The sequence below is a fragment of the Desmodus rotundus genome, chromosome 12 (genome assembly GCF_022682495.2).
Source record: "Desmodus rotundus isolate HL8 chromosome 12, HLdesRot8A.1, whole genome shotgun sequence".
NCBI lineage: Eukaryota > Metazoa > Chordata > Mammalia > Chiroptera > Phyllostomidae > Desmodus > Desmodus rotundus.
The window spans coordinates 31,519,379-31,538,854 of record NC_071398.1 but is presented as its reverse complement, the minus strand read 5'-3'; the positions used below and the strand labels follow the sequence as shown (position 1 = coordinate 31,538,854).

At 56.6% G+C, this 19,476-nt stretch overlaps 1 protein-coding gene across 7 annotated transcripts in view; it reads left to right on the top strand.

The window, feature by feature from the left end:
- The window catches only part of CBFA2T3 (CBFA2/RUNX1 partner transcriptional co-repressor 3), a 90,106-nt gene that overhangs the window by 50,735 nt on the left and 19,895 nt on the right, over window positions 1–19,476 (top strand). For 4 of the 7 annotated variants that reach the window (XM_045191726.3, XM_024555950.4, XM_045191729.3 and 1 more), the window contains exon 2: window positions 17,121–17,273. In XM_045191726.3, coding sequence (XP_045047661.2) covers window positions 17,121–17,273 — 153 coding nt within the window. The remainder of the gene's footprint in view (window positions 1–17,120; window positions 17,274–19,476) is intronic. The other 3 variants (XM_045191727.3, XM_045191730.3, XM_024555949.4) reach the window with 1 other exon arrangement.

The window sequence follows — 19,476 nt, the reverse complement described above, 5'->3', positions numbered from 1 at the left end:
CTTGCATGTGAGCAGAACCCCGTTAGCCACTCTGGTTGGATGGGCTCTGAGGGCAGCCTGCCGTGATCACTTCAGCACCACAAGCCGTGGGAACCCAAGGGCAAGACGGGGAGAATGACAACCACTTGTGTCTGTGGGAGGGAGGATGTGCGGATCTGGGCCAAAGAAGGATTGGGAGGTGCCTGTGGAAGGAGAGGCCTGAGGCAATGAGACAGAGCGCCCGCTGCCCAGTGTGGTCCCGAGACCTGTCAGACTTGCAGACTTGAGGGCCTACCCCACACCTAACTAACTCCCCAGGACAACATTGGCACATGAGTTTGGCTCACTGTGATATAAATGGTGCGCTCGCCACGAGCCCTGGAATTGGAGTCCTGGCTGAGAGTCCAATCCTGCTCTGGCAGGCACGGGTGATGTGACCCTGGACAGTTCCTTGCCCTCCCGGCCTGCACTATAAATGGGAATAATGCACCCTTGCTGAGTGTTCATGGGTGAGGTTCCTGGCTTACTCAGTGAGTGTGTGCTGAGAGCCTCCTGCATGCCCTGGGCTGGGTAACAGTGAAGCAGATGGGAGACTGAGGGGGAAGACAAGCCACAAAAGACACGCCTCTGTGGAGGTGTGGGTGAGGATGCTCCCTGGGAGGCCTGCAGCCCCATACAACACACTGAGCACTCAGCAGGTGCTCAGTAGCAGAGGTGCCTGTTAGGGAGACCCTGGTGCCTCTTCCCTAAGGCAGGACTTCCTGGATGGGATCCAGGCCTCCAGCACCCCCAGCTGCCTCCCTGCCCCACAAAGTGTGGCCAGGACATGAGTGGGGCCCCCTTGAGGTTCCTCCTCCCTCTCCACTGACAATGGGGCCATAAGGCAGAGTCCTGGAGCTGGAGAAGGCTGAGGGGCAGGAAGAGGTGGGGCAGAAAGAACATGCAGGAGGGGGGCTCCACCCTCCCTGGGTGAGCCGGGACACTGGACACCCTTGACCAACTGGCCCCCCTATGCAGGAGGACCTTGGGAGGAGGTGCCCACTCGGCAGCCCTGATCCGGGGAATCCCGGCTGGCACCAGGCCACCACCTCCCTACCACCATCATCCTCCAGGAGCCAGACACGTTCAGGATCCTTGCCAAGTTGGGGGGGATGGCACTCCGCTTCTCCACTCCAGCCATCCTTTCTGCTGCCTGCGTGTAATTAACAGAGTAATTAAAAACAGGATGAGTTAATTGGTATTCATTTATGTGGCAGATGTTTTTAATTGAGGCAGGAAACAATTTACCTGTTTACATAAACAATGGCAAAGGCAGGCTTGTAAAACACGTTTTTTTAATATTTTCCTCCCCCTGCTGAAAAAGAAGAATTGGAACCACTTGGTCTCCCCTGCGCCCTGCCTGGTATGAGAGCTGAGCAGGCACTGCCTGGAGGGGAGGCCCGGCTGGGGGAGGTGCAGGAGGTTCAGGCCAAGAGGAAACATCTGTTTAAAAGCTTTGCTTCCAGAGGAGGCTGTTTTCCTTAAATTCAGAGAGAGGAGGTGTTGTTCCCAGGTTATGGGGATGCCAGCAGGGCTGAGAAAGGGCAGGGGCCCCTGTCCTGCCAAGTTTGGTGCCCCTCTGGGTGTGGGGGGGAGGCTTACCTTTTCCACAGCATTTTTGGTGGCTTACTGTTACACAGCAGAGCCAAACCTGCAGAGAGTCAACATATTCCTCCATCACCCACACGGCCACCTTGCTCGTGGTGACCATGACGCATAGGGCAGACCTAGGACATCTGGTATCAGTCAGTTGGTGCAGGCGCCAAGCTTCTCAATGACCGAGGAGGCATGTCATGTGTCCAGCATGTGCTGAGCAAGAACGATGGGCCTGCTGCCTGACCTGCCCTGGCTTTTCAGGGTCCAGCCCTTTCACCGCCTGGGTTCAGGGGCAGGACAGGCAAACCTGTCTGCCTGGAGAGTGCAGCGGAGGGCCTTTGAGAAAGCAAGTGCTCAGGGAGTTGCCTCTTTGCCTGTGGGCACTGATTTAGCCCTTGCTGTGTGCTTGGCTGCAGTAGTAAGCTTTGTGTGTGTGAGGTATACTTTGATTCTCCTGTTAGCACTCAAGGGACTAGATCACCATCCCCATCATACAGGTGAGGACACAGAGCACAGCCTTCGGGTCATCACCAGAAAAGACACACACACTGCAAAGCGAGGGCAACACTGATAACAGAAGTGTCTGACTGGTTGGCACCTATGTTTGCTTGTTCTTACAAGGTGAACCTGTATAGGATTGTATTTACACAGGAATAACTGGAAGGGTCCATGAGAACTGTCAACGGAGGTGACTTCGGGAGGAGTGGGGGCCCTTTTCCTTGCCCCTGTCTCTTTCTCGGCTGGGGGGGGGCAGGCATTGCCAGGAATGGGTTTGCCCTGTGTGACCATGACAGTCCCGGCCAGGGTCAGGCTGCCAGGCTTACCAAGGACATGTTGCTGATTTCTCTGGAAGTCGTTAAATCGTGGGGTTCTTAGGAGAGGCGACGCAGGAGAAAACCTTGGCCAAAGGTTTAGAGAATGCGCAAAAGCTCTGCACTAAAACCGGGCTGTGGATGCTCCTGAGGCCCTCAGCGCGTCCGCAGTGGGGGTGTCAGGCTGTGCCCTCTGGGTGAGGTGCAGTTGGAATTTCTGGGATGTTTGCTGGTCCCTGGGGCAAGAAGATGAAACGCTCTGGAATCTGTCAGGGAGAAAGGCCCTGGGGAGTTAGTGCCCCAGCTCAGCATGCCCAAGGGGTGTCAGGCTGCTCTGATGCTGCTGAGGTTACATCCTAAAATCACCAGCAGCCAAGGATACCTGAGGAGGTGAGCAGCAGCTGGGGCCGGCGGTGCCTGTGGCGTCCTCGGGACTCCAGCCCTGGACCAGCACTGTGTACCTTTGGTGAGGGTCTGGGCCTCGCTGGGCATCTGGAAAGTGAGGACAGCAGTGGCCTCCCTGCGTGGTAAGCACTGACCTCAATCACGACTTAGCTGAAAAGCCCCTGCATGGAATGGTCCCATAAGGGCTGCCTTCACCCATTCTCTGCAAGGGGAAGAGTGAAGGCAAGGCTGGAGGGCCACCCTGTGATGAAAGGTGCAGAAGGGCCTAGGGCCCCCAAAGGGGGGGGTCTTCTTGCAGGCCTGGCTTTGTCCCTGGGTGTGCAGGGTTAGGGCGTCTCCTGGTTGGTGCCTTCAATGACAGAACTGAGAGGACGTGGAGGGGCATTTGGGAGTGCGTGTGCCCCTTCTCAGGTCCTCGATCTACAGGGTGCTGCCTGTGGGGTGGCCTCAGGCAGCACCACCTGGCGCAGATGGTGCCACAGCTCAGTCACACCAGGTCAAGGGTTGCCCTTATGCAAGTGGGGAGGTAAAAGGCAAGAGAGACCCTGGGAGCAAAACCAGCCCAAACCGCCTTTTCACTCCCTGCCTTTCCCAGGAAGTCATTTCTAAAAATCTGTTTCAGCTGCTTGTGTTTGAAGACTTTGCATCCATCGCAACCTGCGGTCCCTCAGACCCTGTCAGTGGGGCTTGTGTCCCCACCTTTCAGGGCAGGAATCAAGGCTCCCGTCGCTGTTTCCTGGGTGCTACAACCCCTCATCCGTGTCTGTGCCTCACGTTGCACCTGTGGACTGGGTCCCACAGGCCCTATGGTGGAGGGGCCGGGCCAAGGCTGGTGGGGGGACTGTCTGGCACTTAGGAGAGACATGTGCGAGATAGACTGCCAGGCCCTAATTATTATTTAGCATTCATACGAACAGCATTATTTTAAAATTTGGCAGCATTTCTCTGGAGAGTTTAAGGTGATATGCAGCCAATTTGCACATTTTTTAAACAATGAAAACATTTTGGGAATTGGTTAAGCCTTCGTGGCGCCTTGTTGCCGGCAGAGGAAAATCCTCAGTGCTTGGCCCGGTTTTCCAGACCCTCCACAGACTGGCTGGACCTTCCACCAGCCTGCCTGCCCTCTCCCTGCCCTCACCTGCAGGCAGAACTTTATACTTCTGGTTTGTTCTTGAATTCCAACTGCCGTGCCTGCGACTGAGCTGTGCCCTCTGCCGGGGATGCCATCCCCTCAGCCTGCCTTCAGGTGTGCAGACTTTACAGCCTTCAGGACCCAGCCACATCACCTCTCCCTAGAAGCTTCTCTGACACTCGATGCCCCCCACACAGCCCCCCCATCCTGCCCGGCCCAGGGTGTGCCTGCAGCTATTTGTGAGACTTCCCGCCTCATCCCAGCTCTGAGCTCAGAGGGCAGCATCCACGGCCCCATGAGTTCCTCAGATTTCATCAATTCCGTTTCTAAAATAAGTAAACTATACTGGTGTATGTTTGCTAACTTATAAGACAGTTTGTAGTTATCTGTTACTTAATGTGATTGTCTCCTTCCTGGGTGGGGGTGCACAGGGCTGGTGGGCAGCAAGCAATTCAAAGATAAATCAAGGACATAGTTTGAAAGGAAGGGAAGGCAGAGAGAAGGAAGGCTTGCTCCCCTCCTCCCCAGGTGCAGTTTCTGTTTCCTTCTGGGAATACCATGTACAGATTAGATCATCGTTAAGTATCTCAGGGGTGTTCTGCAACCTTTCTTGGGCTCACATCCCCCATAGGAAATGCACACACAGACATCACACGTGCACGGGCTTTACATGTGCTGTCCCTCTGTTGCAGCCCTTGGGGGAGACGAACTCTACCATTGGACTCTGTTCAAATCTCAGCCTAGGTGTCCTTTACTCCAGGAGGCCTTCGCTGAGTCCCCCCAAGCAGGCAAGGCACCCCCCCGGGGTCTGCAGCCCCCAGCAACATGTCCTAGCTGTGTGTGCGCACACGGGTGTGCACACAGCAGTTGTGGGGTATTCACTTAACAGGCCCTTACTTAATCCTCACAACATTGTCCTCAGCATGCAGATGAGGAAATCAAGGCTCAGAGAAGCAAGGAGCCTTGCCCATGGTCACCAAGATGATGTCAGGAGCTGATCTCAGGTTTGTCTGAGCCCAAAGTGGGCTTTTTCCACTACTGCACGACCCCATGTGGTGGCCTGTATCTCCACCTCCCTACCACCTCCATCACAATTAGGTCACAGCACTACCCATCTACTCACCCACACATCTACTGACCTATCTATCCCTCCACCCACCCACCCACCACCCATTCCTCCATCCCTCTACCCACCCCCTCAGCCATCCGTCCATTCACAAATTCATCCACACATTCCTCCATCCGTCCACCCATCATCTATCCACCATCCATTCATCTATCTATCTACCCATCCACCTATCTACCCATCCATCCACCAACCCACCCATGATCTATCCATCCATCAATCCATCATTCACCCACCCATCCATCCACCTCCTACTTACCCACTTATCTCTCTCTATATACCCACATCCCCCTGTGCCCAGCTACCCAGGCAGCCACACCACCACATTCATTGTCCTAGCCCCATTCACACTCAGCTGGGTGCACCATGGCAGACGGGCCACTTCTCCTTGGTCTCCAATGTGCATGGGAGGATGAGAGGGGACTCCAGAATACCAGGACCGGTGCTGGGAGAGGAGGGTGTCCCCTACTTTTGCTGCCCCTCCCCCAGCCTGGCAGCCCCCCTTCTGCAGCAGGGGCCCAGATGTCAAGCACCTCCCCCGCAGCTCACAGCCGCAGCAGCTGGGTGAGGAATGTGCTTCCTTTGTGTGCTGGCTGCAGGGTGAGCAGCCTGACATCTGGATCATGTTTGCTGCCCTTTGGAGAGCAGGGAAGGGTTTCATTCCAGCACTTTAAGCTCTCTACCCTCCCCCACCTTTTAACTCTTTTTTCAATGCCCAGATGCTGTGGAAGACTGGATTCCAGAACCATTTGGGGCTCAGGTCCAAGGGAATGGGGCATAGGTGGTCCATCAGAGCTCTGGGCTCCATGGCTCAGCCAAAACCACAGACTGTTCTTGAAGACACCAGCAAGAACATAAGGGCTCTGACCCGCTTTCTAACCAGGAATCATTGTTTCTCGTCATTTTTCTGCACATATGTTTACTTACAAAATGGAATTACATGCTTTTGCCACCTTTTTTGATTTTCACTAATGGGTCACTTTTCCATATCATTAGATAGTATTCCATCTATCATGCATCACTTTTGTTATGTGATGTTAAGTGGGTATTTGAAATATAACACACACACACACACACACACACACACACAGATAAGTATGCAGCCTGATCTTCATAAACTGTTCCAAATAACAGACATTACCTGCCCTACTCCCAGGCCCTGATCCCCTCCCTCTTTGTCAGGGGAATGCCCATCCTGACTCCAAGACCATAGACCAGTTTGCCTGTTTCTGACCTTCATATATATGGTAGCATGTGGCATGTCCTCCTTGGCATCTGGTGTCAGCCACTCAGCCACATGTTTGTGAGATGCATCCATGTAGTTGCACCTCTCCTTTTTCTTTGCTGTATAGTATTCCGCTGTGTGTATCTGCCATGACTTGTGACTCTTCAACTCTTGATGGGCGTTTGGGCCTTTGTTACGAGGTGGCTGATGAACACTCTTGTTTCTTGCTGCTGATGTACATGTGTTGCACATCTGTTGGTTCTGGGCCTAGGATTAAAACCACCGTGTGCAGGATGTTTGATAGTACAGGCTGGTAGGTGCTGGAAAAGTTTCCAAAGTGAATGTGCCTACAGCATGGTTTTGAAGGCTCTACAGTGTTGCATTGACCAGAGTTTATTTAACCAGCTCTCTGTTGGAGTCATCTTATTTGTTTCCTGTTTTTCACTCTCATAAATAGTGCTGTGCTGAGCATCTTTGCAGGTATCTGTTGGCAGGCATTCTGACGATGTGCTTTGATCACATTCCCTCCGGTGGTTTTGCTTGTCTGTGCCAAGCCACCACCAAAGGAGGGAGGGGGGCCCTGATTCAACTGCCATTTGCCATCTGTACGTTCCAATTGGTTGATCTCTAAGCTCCCTTGCATCTCTAATATGTTGTACTTCTAAATGCCAAAACGTATCTGCTAGCTACTGCTGTGTAACAAACCACCCCATAACTTAGTGGCTTAAAACAACCACCATTCTTTGGCCCACAGTTCTTTAGGCTGGCAGTTTAGGCAGGCTCATTTGGGTGGTTCTGGTCCCAGCTGGGCTTGCTCTTGGGACTGTGGTCAGCTGTGGGTTTCTGATTAGCAGCTCTGCTAATTGTGGTCGGGGCCTCCATCTGACTGGGGCCTCAGCTAGCGCAACTGGGTAAACTGCCCTGCATGTGTCTCAGCCTCCAGCAGGAAGGTCAGCAAGAGAGCAAGTGGAGCTGACAGCCAGCCTGTGCATCCAGACTCACAGTTGTCTGACCCCACTTCCACCACATCCCATTGGCCACAGCAAGTCCCACAGCCAGCCCAGATCCAAGGGCAGGAAGGCAACTCTGTCTCTGGGTGGGTAGAGCTGCAGTTACATCACAAGGGGTGTGGGTCAGGAAGAGCAAAGAATTAGGCCACTTTGCAATGCATTTACCTCACAGGTGGAGGGGATCTTAGTAGCCATAACCAAGCTTCATTGGCTGAGGGTTAGACTCCAACGGTTCCTTGGTCCTCAGACACCACGAAGGGGTGTATTGCCCACTTACACAGGGGAGCTGCTTGAAGGGGCCACGGCAAGAGTGCCGGTCCTGACCCCAAACCCAGCCCAGGCTCTCTGCAACCACCATAAGCTGAGCTCTCAAACATGCATAGACGGCGTCCAGGGCAGCAGAGGGCAGGGGGGAAGCACACTCTTCCCTAGTGGTCGGCCAGTAAGCCTTCACAGAGCACCTACTAAGTGTCAGGCAACTATCCAGGCTCTGTCTGGGGCCAGTGCACAGAGAGACAAGACCACGCCATTGGGAAGACAGGCAGTGGACACAAAGACCCACATGGCCAATGATTGATTATAGGCACTGACAAGTGCCCCAAAGCAGGTAAGAGGGTGATGTAGCAGGAAGCACAAGGTGGGGGCAGTTCTGACTTGGGTGGGAGGGGAAAGCCACTCTGAGGAAGGACATTTGAACCCAAACCTGAGTACTGAGAAGGAGACAGCTGCACGAAGGTGTGGGGGGAGTGTTCCTCCAGGTGCAGAGGGTCCATGCAGGACAAGTGCGTGCTGGGCAGGAGGGACTGCAGGGCAGACAGAGCACAGGGAGGGGCGAGGAGGGTACACTCGATCCTCCCACCACCCGTCAAGTGGTTTTGACCCATCTTCCCAGCTCCTTTAACGAGCCCCAGGCTCATCTGCAGGTGTAATTTGGGCTGTGCTTTTCCAGTTCCAAAGGGGTGGGGGGCCAGCTGGGGTTGGGTCCAGTCCAGTTTTGCAGCATCTCGGTGGTAGAAGGGACCTTCCCACCCCAGCATACCGACTCCCTTTACCACTGATGGTACATCATGACTGGCCACTGCCAAGTGCCCCCCGTAGCTGTGAGGGGCTTCCCTCTGGCCCCAGGACATCCTCCTGTGGACTTGCTCAGCATTGGACAGAGGCTCACTGCCACCCCTCTGGGCAGGCACTGAGCACATCCACAGTGAGAGGCAAGCTGTGCCACCGGCCAGCTGGGAGTGCCCCCTCAGAGCTAGACACACATTGTGGGCTCTGCTGTGTGATGGTCATGTGCCTGGGCAGGTGACGCCACTAATGTGTGCCTTGGTTTCCCTATTTCTAACTCCGGGCCCTAACCCTCAGGACTTTGTCAGGAGAGTTGAACGAGACAGGGGTTTCAGAGCCAGGGCACAGAAACAGCTCTTGGCAAAAGAGAGACTATTCAAAATCGCAGCTGAGCTCAAATGCTGAGGACAGGCCCCTCCTTCTGGGACCCCGCAGCAGGTGCTCTTCTGTGCCCCACGTGTGCTGGATGCTTCCTGTGGATTAGCAGGGTTTGCCCGCCTTTGCTTTGTGGGGTGGGGTCTGTTCTCATCCCCATTCTACAGGTGAGAAAACTCAGGCCCAAAGGAGAAAAGCCGCTGAGAGACTGAGAGGGGTGAGGATGAAGGCCAGCCAGAACCCGCCTCCAAGAACGGGAGCCAGGTGGTTTCCAGTTCCCGAAGCCCTTCTGGGTTCCTTTTCTAAGACCACCACCACCCCCAGAAGCAGGAGTTATGAGCCCCCTTTTACCGATGGGTAAACTGAGGCTCAGGGGCAAGCTGGGTTAATTTCCCCGAGTTCACAGTAGTTGGTCACAGAGAAGGATGGGAACCCTGATTTCCTGACTCCTGGCCCCACACTGTTGCCATGGTTACCAGCATCCCTCACAGTCATCACCCACAGACCTAGGGGTCGGGGTCCCTGGGGCCAGACAGCCCAGGGTGGCTGAGCACTGTGGGAAGGGCAGTGGCAGGCAGAGGAATAGCCTACCCCGGTCAGGCCCTAAAGACTGGGAAGGGCTGGGTGCGCTGGGCCAATGTTAGGGAAAATACTAATCCTTGTGTTTTTATATTATTACTTATTCATTGGGTGGCAGAGGCCTTAACAGAAACCAGATGTGGGAAGTAATTCAAGTTCCAGTGCCTGGGACTCATTAGGCTGCACCACCCCCAAATCCCCTGCTTTGCCAGCGATCAAAAATGAGTGTCCCCCTGACATTGGCCTTGGGGGGTGGGGGTGGGTCCCTCTTGGTCACACCCATCAATCTGGAGTGGGGGCCGCTAATGTCTTGGGTTTATCCTGAACACAGCAGCCCCCCGCACCCCTTCACCGCCACCCCAGCCTGGGAGCCCCCTGCCATCTGTTTTCGGAACCTCTGTGACGCGGCTGCTGCCTGGGGGCTGCAGCCTAACTTTTCCCTCCATGTATTCCCATCACGAGGGTCCGGAAGAGTCGGGGTGTCCCACTCCCACCAGGAAGTTTGCTCTCAGTGGGGAGATCACTGGGCTTACTTGAGACCCCCGGGGTCCAGGAGGGAAGCCCCCACCCTCCCCACAGGAAGGCCTTATGGGGAGGAGGGAAGGCATTTTCGGGGCCTAAGCAAAGGTTTGGAGGCTCAAGCTCCCCCCCTCCTCTGTGAGAGAGACCTGGCCCCCACTCTGTCCCACACCCCCTTTGCATCTTGAATTCCGGACGCTCTGGCGAAGGGCCTGCCTGTGAACTGGCAGTGTAGCCCGCCCTGTCCCGCCTGCGAGAGACTCCCTGACACGCGTGTAGCCTCTGTGCACGTCTGGGCTTGATTTCCCCTCAAACACACTCACATTTCCTGTCTTTCCCATGAGTTTGGTGATGGACTTACAGGGGTCAGGGTTATTTGTAATTAGCAGAGGGCTGTGGGCCTGAGAGGGTCGAGGGCCATTGTAACAGGAGGTCTCTGAGGGAGGGAGGGAGTGAAGGAGCAAGCCAGTGAAAATCCCGGCGGGCACTGCATGTTGAGGAGTTGGAACTCTGAGCCAGGCAGCCTTGTTGAGCTGCAGTCTTGGAGGAACCCCTGACCCCACCCCTGACACCCACCTGGATCAGGACTTTGTCATAAGAGAAGGCACGTGGGGAGGTGGCAGTGTTTAGGGACGGACTTTCAGGGAGAGGGGTCAGTTCTCACATCTGCCAAAAGGAAGGCTGTGGGGTCAGGAAGTGTGGAACAATCTTGCATTGATGGGCTATCTCCCTGGGTTCCCTTGGTCATAATTCAACAAGTATTTATTGAGCACCTACTGTATGCCTGGTACTGTCTCGGACTCTCAGTTTTGCATTTGGGCAAAGACATGGTGGATGCAAGCAGACCTCCAGGTGTCGGGGAAGGAACACTTCGCAGAGGGAACAGCCAGTGCAAAGACCTGAGGCAGAAGCAGCTAAGCATGCGATGGGGGGAGTGCAGGGGATGAGGGCAGAGGGGACAGCCAGTCACAAAGGACCCTGTGGGCTCTCAGGGCATTGGCTGAGGTGCAAGGCCTTTACTTGTCTAGGACTGTGCCTTAGAGGGAGCGCGCTTACCACTCTGGTTCCCAAGAAAGTCTAACAGAAGGATTTCCCTTGGCAGGAGTTTCAGGGGAGTGGCCCACTGCCCACTGAGGCAGAAGCTGGGAATTCAGAGACTGGGGCCCAGTTCCCAGCTCTGCTCCCCACCCACCTGCAGAGCCCTTACCTCTCAGGAGATGGTGGGGATGTGGGTACAGGCTGGTCAGTGTCGCCTATTTGTAGAGAGCATGGTGAGGGTGGTCTTGGCCAGACAACCTCACAGAGGGGCTTCCCTTCCTTCTGCTCATCTGCACCTTCCCTACAAGGAAGATGCACTCTGTGCAAGATGTAAAAGGAAAATAACGGGGCGACTGTTCCAACTTTGGTTCCCTGTTGTCCTCGCCGCCATCCGTCACCGAGACCGTCAGCGGCTGTCCTGTGCACGTTCCGTGCTCTCTCCTCACCCCACTTGCAGAGGTGGAAACTGAGACTGGGGGCAGAGCGCCCAGAGGCCCTGCCAAGCCCTACATCCAGCCGGTTTACAGAGGGGGAAACTGAGGCACAGCGTCCTTCTTCGGGTGCGGGGTCCCACACCAAGCTTGCTTCCTGCCTGGAGGCCCCGGGAAAGGTGTCTGCTCATACTTCTGAGGCTAGCCTCTTCAGGATGCTGGGGACTTGAGAGAGGCTAAAACCTTCAGGGCTCCCCCCTCACACTCCCACGGGTCTCAGGAACCCCTGTCTGCCCATCAGCTCCTAGAAAGCGGCCTGGGGTGGAGCTGCGTCTACCCCAGCACAGCCAGGCCCCAGGAGCAGCGCCTACTCAGTTTCTACATGGGATCGTGTCCCAGGACCCCACAGAAAGAGTGGCATCTGGGGCCAGACAGCCTGGCTTCAAGTCTTCTTCACCCTGTACCTCAGTTTCCTCAGCTGCTCACCTCACAGGCCTGGGGCAGGATGAAGTGGTTTATGCAGGGTGCTTAGGTCAGGGCCCTAGCTTTGTTACCTGTCAGTACCTGTGCAAAGGGCCTGAGGCAGCAAAAGCTGAGATTAGTTGTTATTACCTGTCATTACCTGCCACCTTCCTGTATCTCACCACTTTTGTAAGAGTCAGATGAGGTAGCAGCAGAAATCAGACTATAAAAGATCAAAGCACCAGCTTGTTATCTCAGCAGCAGTGTGGATTCGAGGAGGGCAAAGCCGGGAGGATAGCTGTGCTGATGCTAGCAGGTCCTCCTCCCGCAGAGGGTTCCAGAACCCCAGGGCTGGGAGCACTGGGCTGCGGCCAGTTCTCAGCCGGGCATGGCGGGCTGGGAACCACAGGCGGACACCGACAGTGATGGATGGGGTGGCTTGTTCCGGCACATTCCGTGTTCTTTCCCACCGACTCCGCCTGGCCTTGGAGCACTGCTTCCTCTGTCAGTGGATTAGTGACATTTAGCTGGGAAGTGGCTATGCTGTCTGGGAAAGACAGGGTGTCCCACGGGCCCTGGGAGCATGGGGTCTGGGAATGTTCCTTAGTGCTGGGAGCAGGGCAGGGGGTAGGGAGCTCTGACAATGCGGCTGGAGGAGGAAGCCCAGATCCCAGGGGCTGGAGAGGACAGGGCGCCTCTGCCCACCCCCTGCCCTCTCATTCCCTAGGATGTTGTGAATTGGCTCCTACACACTCAGACGGAGATCAAAACACCACTCAGCAGTCCCCCATCTCTGTGCATCCGTGGTGGGAAAGACAACAAAGAAAGCCTCCGTAGGGGGACAGACAGTTGGAAGAAAGGCACCTTGAGCAGCATGCCTTGTGGGTAGATGGGTGAGACACTAGGTCCACATCCAGCCCCTTCTCGGCTCTAAGCTAGGAAGGTCTCTGAGCCTCTCTGTGCCTCAGTTTCCCCATCTGTAAGATGGAGAGGAGCACCTTCTGCCTCCGAGGGTTTGTGGGAAGGCTACACAAATCAGCTGGCCAGTCTCGCCACATAACAAATATTCCTTTCCATATGCTCTGGGGCTCCCTGGTGCTGGGTGTCCCTGGCCTCCCTACTGCTCACCTCTGAGCCAGGACCACAGGGTAAGGGGTCCGGCACTCCCAGAGTTATGACCCCCTGTATTGGTACAGGGCTACTGTCCTCTGGCTGTGACACCACGTGGGGCCCCAGGAGGGCTAATGGGACCCACAGTGTCAGGTGACAAGCCTCTGAGCTCCTGTGAGGTTAGGCCCTCATTTCACTAAGCAGGCTTCTGCACTTGCAAAGCTGGGCCTGATGGGACATTTAGAAAGAAAGAACCAGGGTGCCCATGTCAGCAGGGTCCTGGGGCTGTCACCAGCATTGGCTTTGCCCCCTTGCTGCTGACAGGCTAGGAGAGGCGCGGGGATGCTGGTAGCTGTCTCTTATTTCTTCTTTCCTGGGCGCTCTGAGATCCAGAGAGGGCCCCGTGGACTTGGGAAGATGGTCCTCACACTCACCTGCCCAGAGTCGGGGTACATGGAGCATCACCCACTGACTCAGAGCAATGGTGGCCTCCTGCCTCCCACGCCAGGCCCCAGGCAGCTGCCCTTTCCATGTTCTAGTCAGCCCATGTGGCATCCTGAGCAGCGCTGGGTCTGAGCCTGGCTGCTTTGGCAGTTGAACTCTCTGATCTCCCCGGTGACTGTGGTGCACAGGGAGCTTGAGGGGCTGTGGACGCCTGAGGCTCAGGACCTGCTGTCCTTCCGGCTCTGAGACCCTGAACAAGTCCCTTTCCCTCTCTGAGCCTGTTTCCCCAGCTATAAAATGGGCGTGATAATGGACGGGACCTGCCTCCTACTCTGAAGGTGCAGTGAGTCCAGCCGTTGGAATATGGAGTTCCTAATACAAGCCAGTTCTGGGGGTTGCCTCACTTTTCCTGACCTGAGGGGTGGGCAAACTGATGTGTGGGGAGCACCTGGTGAGCCCTTCATGGAGGCAGCTGTTATATGTTCATCTTATAAGAAAGACAAATGTCCAGCTGCCTGGGCCCTGCCCCACACCTGCCGAATCAGGGCCCTCTAGAAAGGGGGCATGTTCATGGGGACCCCCACTATTGGGTAGAGGGTCTGTGGGTACTGAGAGCCCCCAGCTGACCCCAGAATTGAAGCCAGGGAACTTGAGGCCTGGGTGGGCACAGAGGGGACAGTGCAAGCTCGGTGTTCTGGTGGACCAGGCAGGCCTGGTCTGCCCCTCACAGGCAGGTGACCAGGAGGGCCTGCCCGAGCCTTCTGGGGAGGCTGTGAGGATTCAGCAAGCTACTGTGTGAATGTGCATGGCATGAGCCCAGCTCCACCTGGGTCTGAGGACACCTAAGAGTGGGTGCTGGAGGATTGGGGAACCAAGAATGGGGAGAGAAAGAGTACCTCATGGGGCTCACCCGGGTTTTCCGGGCAGTGGTCTGCACTTGCTGGGAGCTCTGCCAGCTGAGCCAGCTTGTGCTGGCTCCCTCAGCCACCTTGGTGGGAAGCGGCAACTGTACCCCTCACTGACACCCAGCATCCAAGAGTACGACCCCTCCCCTGCACTCTCACATTGCCCCATGCCTGGGCCAGCTTCTGCTCTCACTGGCTTATGGGGCACAAAGTCCCTCCTGGCTACCTTGGGCAGAAAGGTCTCGTGAGAGCTGCCAGGGGTCTGAGCCTCCCGGTGGGTCTGGGGTCCCCTGGGGAAGCCTTGGCTCTCCCAGTATGAGGCCTTGAAGGGGGCGGGGCAGGAAGCCAGGACCTGGAGAATGGGGCTACCCCTGTCTGGTGGCTCCTTAGAGCCTAGAGAGGCACCTGCTTTGCCCTCAGGCCACACAAGCCTGGTAAGGCCTGGTGAAGCCCCATGTACATGGAAGCTGCCAAAGGGATTTAGGCCAGACGAACGATGTGCACACCCCAGACCTGCTCCTTCTGCCGTGCAGAGCCTTCAGTGACTCCCGCTGCCACACATTCAGTTCTCCCTCACCAGCCTGGCCCCAGCTGACCTTCCTTCCCGATTCTCCTGCACAGCTAGAGCCCTGAACATCCTCGCCTCTGGCCTTTGTGTTCTCAGTTCCTTGACCACAAGTGCTGTTCCTCACCGTCTCCACACCACCTCTGCCCCTCCCCGAGGGCCCTCATCATTGTCTGCCCTCTGGGGCAGTGTCTGTGCTGAGGGCAGCCTCAAGGGCAGGGTCGCAACACGTGAGCTGCCCTATAAACCTTGGCTGGATTTCACTGAGTGCTCAAGTGTGCTGGCCAGTCACCTGGTTGTCTCATCTAACCTCCCACCTGCCCGGCGGAAGGTGCTCGGCCTTTCCCCCTGTATGCCAGGAGTAGAGAGCCTCAGAGAGGTGCGGTGACTTGCCCCAGGTCACATAGCCAGGAGGCAATAGAGCTGGGACTCAAACAAGATTCAAGAAAGACTCATGAGGTCCCAGGGTGCACCTGTGGTCCCACCACACTCAAACCCCAGGGCCTCCCCCTGCAGCCTCAATCAGCTGGGGTTTGAATCCCAGACCTGACACCTCTCATGCAGCGAGAAGGGTGCCTGTTGGAGACAGCTGGCACCTCGAAACCCGCAGACCCACGTGACTGCCGGCATGCCCCTCACTTACTCTGTGCCCTGCGTGCTCAGTGCCTATAAACAGGGCTTGGGTGAGAATGAAGGGAGCGATGGCTTTCCAGGGCCAAGAGCAGGACCTGCATCCTCTCCTAAGTGAGCAGTGGCCTCAGGCCTGTCTCCATCTCTTTTTCTGCCAAAGGAGGTCGCTGGGCCCCAGCAGGCATTATGGGATGACTGTGTCCAAAGCCCGTCCGTCTCTCAAGGGCTGTGAACATGTCAAGTTGGTCCCACCTGGCCCCTTCCTTTGCCTCTCGCTGCCCGTGAGGCTGTTAAACCAAGCGCGAGTAAGGAGTGCCAGTTCACTGAGGTGGCCCTGGCAGGGTGCCCCTGCCCCTCCCAGGTGGGGTTTTCCTTTATCTGCCTTTCTGGTCTGTTTGATCTCTGGGGCTCCAGACAAGCCCCAGTGTGGAAAGGCTTTGGAAAGTCGGAACAGGCCCTTCATCCTGTGGCCCAGCCTGGCATCTGAAACACCCTTCCAAGTGTGCTGGTGGGACTGCCTGCCCTGGGGTGACCTGGTCAGATGAAGGGCTGGCCAGGACAGCCTGCACCCATGGGGTGGCCCAAGGTCCATGGCGGCTAGCCATGCTTACCTTCTTTGGTTGTCACCAGGGATTGGCCACTGGCCCTGCAGCCAGCCCTGGTGTTGATGGACCCCACAGCTGTGATGCATGTGCGCCTGGCCGTCAGACTCCTGACAGGCAGGCTGTGGGGGAGGGACAGGGCGCCCAGCGGGAGGGAGGCCAGCAATTGCAGCTGAGTGGACAGCAGGTGCTGTGAGGCTGGGTGGCTGCTGACTCTGGCTGCTTCCCCTGCATGGGTCCCAGCAAGGAGGGCTTTGCTCCCACCCCATGGGGCCCTGCAGTGAGGAGAACTGTGAGAGCCCCTTCCCGGTGCTGCAGATGGGTGGGCATCTCCACTCTGGAGAGGGAGGTAGGGGCAGATGTGGGGAAATTTGCACAGTATTGGGCATGAAATAATGGTAAGTGCCATTTGTTAGCATTATTAATCACCATCCCCAAAGGCAGGCCACCCCAGACACTCATGTGTGTCTGTGTGTCTCACACCCCCCACTCGTGGGGGGGCCTCTAGGAGGGAGAATGCAGGGGGAGAGCAGAGGGGACAAGAACTGCGGTCACAGAGAGACTGCTAAGGGGGGTTGCATCTGACAGTGGTTCTGCCCCACCAGGTCCCCAGTCCTGAGTGAGACCCCCACGGGGTTAGCAAGATGAGCTCAGGGCAGTAGGGGCTGCGCCTCTTCATGTATCAGGAAAAGAATGTGCCCCTTGACAGCCCTATGCAGCCCTCAGCCTTGTTCTGGACAGCTCAGGCCTCTTGCAGCTACACCCTCCAGCCTACCTGAATGGACTGACCCCAGCCCACCCTCTGGCCCAGGTGGCTAGAATGTCAGCCACCTGTGAACACAGTTGGGGCTTATCTGCAATTGGCCAGGCCCTGGGACTGGACCTGGCTTTGTGGACAGAGACAGGAGCCACCACCTTGGGTCCAGCTGGGTGTTCCCCACTGGCCCAAACCCAGCTGCTGGGGCGGGGGGAGCGGCGTTGACCAGGCACTAGGTTGGGGGTGCTGGTCCCCTTCCCTCTCAACCTGCTTCACTGGCTTCCTCTTCTCTCCTCCCCCAACCTTCCCCACAGCAGCGGACAAGAAGGAGAAGAAGGCTGCAGCGATGCCCGACTCCCCTGCTGAGGTGAAGACACAGCCCCGGTCCACACCCCCCAGCATGCCGCCCCCTCCATCCTCTGCAACCCAGGGCACCACGCGGCACCCCTCCTTCACGCCCCACACAAGTGAGTAACTCCAGGGCTGGGCAGAGCGGAGAGGTGCCTCCGAGACCCCTCAAGTTGTCTGAGGCACCAAACCCTGTTCATGCAAGTAGAGCCAGTACTATGGCCCCTCCACCCTAAACCCTTAAACACTCCCCAAGAAGCTCTTGAGAAGGAGGATCTCATCTCAGCTCAGAGCCCAAGCTGAGGTCCATATCCCAGCTCTTCTACTCGGTAGGTGTGCGTGCCCTTGGGCTAGCTACTTAACCTCTCTGGGCCTGGCATTTCTCATCTAAAAAGCAAGGCTGGCCATAGCCCCGCCTCACCCAGCTACTGTGAATACAAGTGAGTTAACAGAAGCTCTCACCCAGTGGCCAGCACATCGTGAGTGTCCCGTCAAAGTCAGCTGTATGTGCAACTCAGACCAGTCAGACAGCAGGTTACCAGAGCACAGGTGAGTTCAGTCAGGCCTGCACCCTGCCAGAAAGCCCATCGGAGGTGGCCTTCAAGGAGCTCCGTGTCGGCTCAGATACACCAGGGGCTCTGCAGCCAGGCCTCAGCAGGTCAGCCAGAAACTGGAGTTAGCAGGGCCTCAGCTACCAGCAGCAGGGTGGGTAGAACAGACCCTCGGGCAGTGTCTCGCCAGCCCAGGGTAAGTCCAGGTCAAGCATCTCGGCACTCACAGCAGCTCTGGGATCTCTGAAGCCCACAGCCACTGCTGGGTCCTGTTCCGTAGAGTCAGAGAAGTTGGGGACTCAGTGAATTTGGGTGCTGAACAGTTGGGAAGGAAACCCTTGGGCTTGGGCCAGTGTGGGGATGGTGTCCCCTGACCCCAAGGCCAGGGGCTTAGCAGTGTGTTCTAAGGGTTTCTGGTGGGCAGTGGAGAGAATCCATGGGCCACCCCTCCCCTATGTTCAGAGGCCAGAAACCCCACCCTGGGAACCTTTCCCCAGGCTTTGAAACCCAAATGAAACTTTTCCTGGGGAGACAGGAGCCTCAGACTCCTTAGCCTGGGGCTCCTAGTTCCCACTGGGCTGGGAAGGAAGAGCTGTTGCCTCTAGCCAGGGCACAGAGCCTGGGGTGGGCCGCAGGACCAGGCCTGGATGTCTTTATGCCTGCACATAAAGGAAGCTGGTTCTGCCACCCAAGGACAGCCCCAGCTTTGTCATGGACCAACCTCCCTCAGGAAAAATGGCATTGGCTTGTGGGCTCAGGCTCAGCCCCTTGTTTGTAGGATGTTGGCTTAAGCTAGTCGCCTGGCCTCTCTGAGCCTCAGCTTGACAAATGGGGTGATACCACCTGATTCCACATGTGGCAGCCCGGAAGCACAGAAATCCCAGCACACAGTAGGAGCTTAGTGACCAAAAACCCTTCTCTGCACCTTCACCTGTCAGAGAAGGCACCAGCTCCCCATTTTTACCAGGTCTGGGCCGAGGTCTCCATGCATCACAGAGACTGGAGCAGGTCTTGGCCCTGCCTCCTGCACCAGGACAGGGCCCCAGGCAGCAGGGCGCTCATCCACCACTCTCAGCCCAAGGGTTCTTGTCTGCCTGTATCAGCCACCCCAGAAGGGGCCAGAGGCTGGGCTTTCTCCCACACACATTCTTGCAAGGCCACTGTGGCCGCCTGGCCATTCCACCCTCTCTTTCAGAAGAGTCAGTCCTCACCTCTGACTGAATCGTAGGCAGCATCTCTGTCCACTCTATAGTTGCCACCCTGTCAGGGCCCCACAGGCAGAGAGGAGGCACGAGCTATGTTGAACTTCACAGCCTGTACCTCAGCCAGGGAGGAAGAGGAATGAATTGCTCATGACTGGGCGGCAGCAGCTCCCAAGAGAAAAGACCGCAGGCCCCCACCTAAAGTAACAACCCAGCTTGTGTTCACTCCAAGCAGAAGAAACCAGCAGCTACTTGGCAGTCAGGCCAAGGGTCCGAGCTGGGTCTCCAACCCTGACAGGCGCTTGTGTCTCCCTCAGCCTACTTTTCTTCTTGGTCCAGGAGCCCGTGTTCCAGAAAGCCATGGTCTGGGGGCCAGATGTTCCAGGTTGGGGACAGGGCTAGGGTCAGTTGACACTGTGTTTGATGAGGCCTGTGAACAGATGTGCGTGCGGGCAGCAAGCCTGTGTGTGGCTCTAGGTCCTCCCCTCATACCCTTTGCATCCCCACGCACCCCCACCATTGCGGGCTCGTACTCCTGGATTCAAGGTCCTAGCTCTATTTAGAGCACA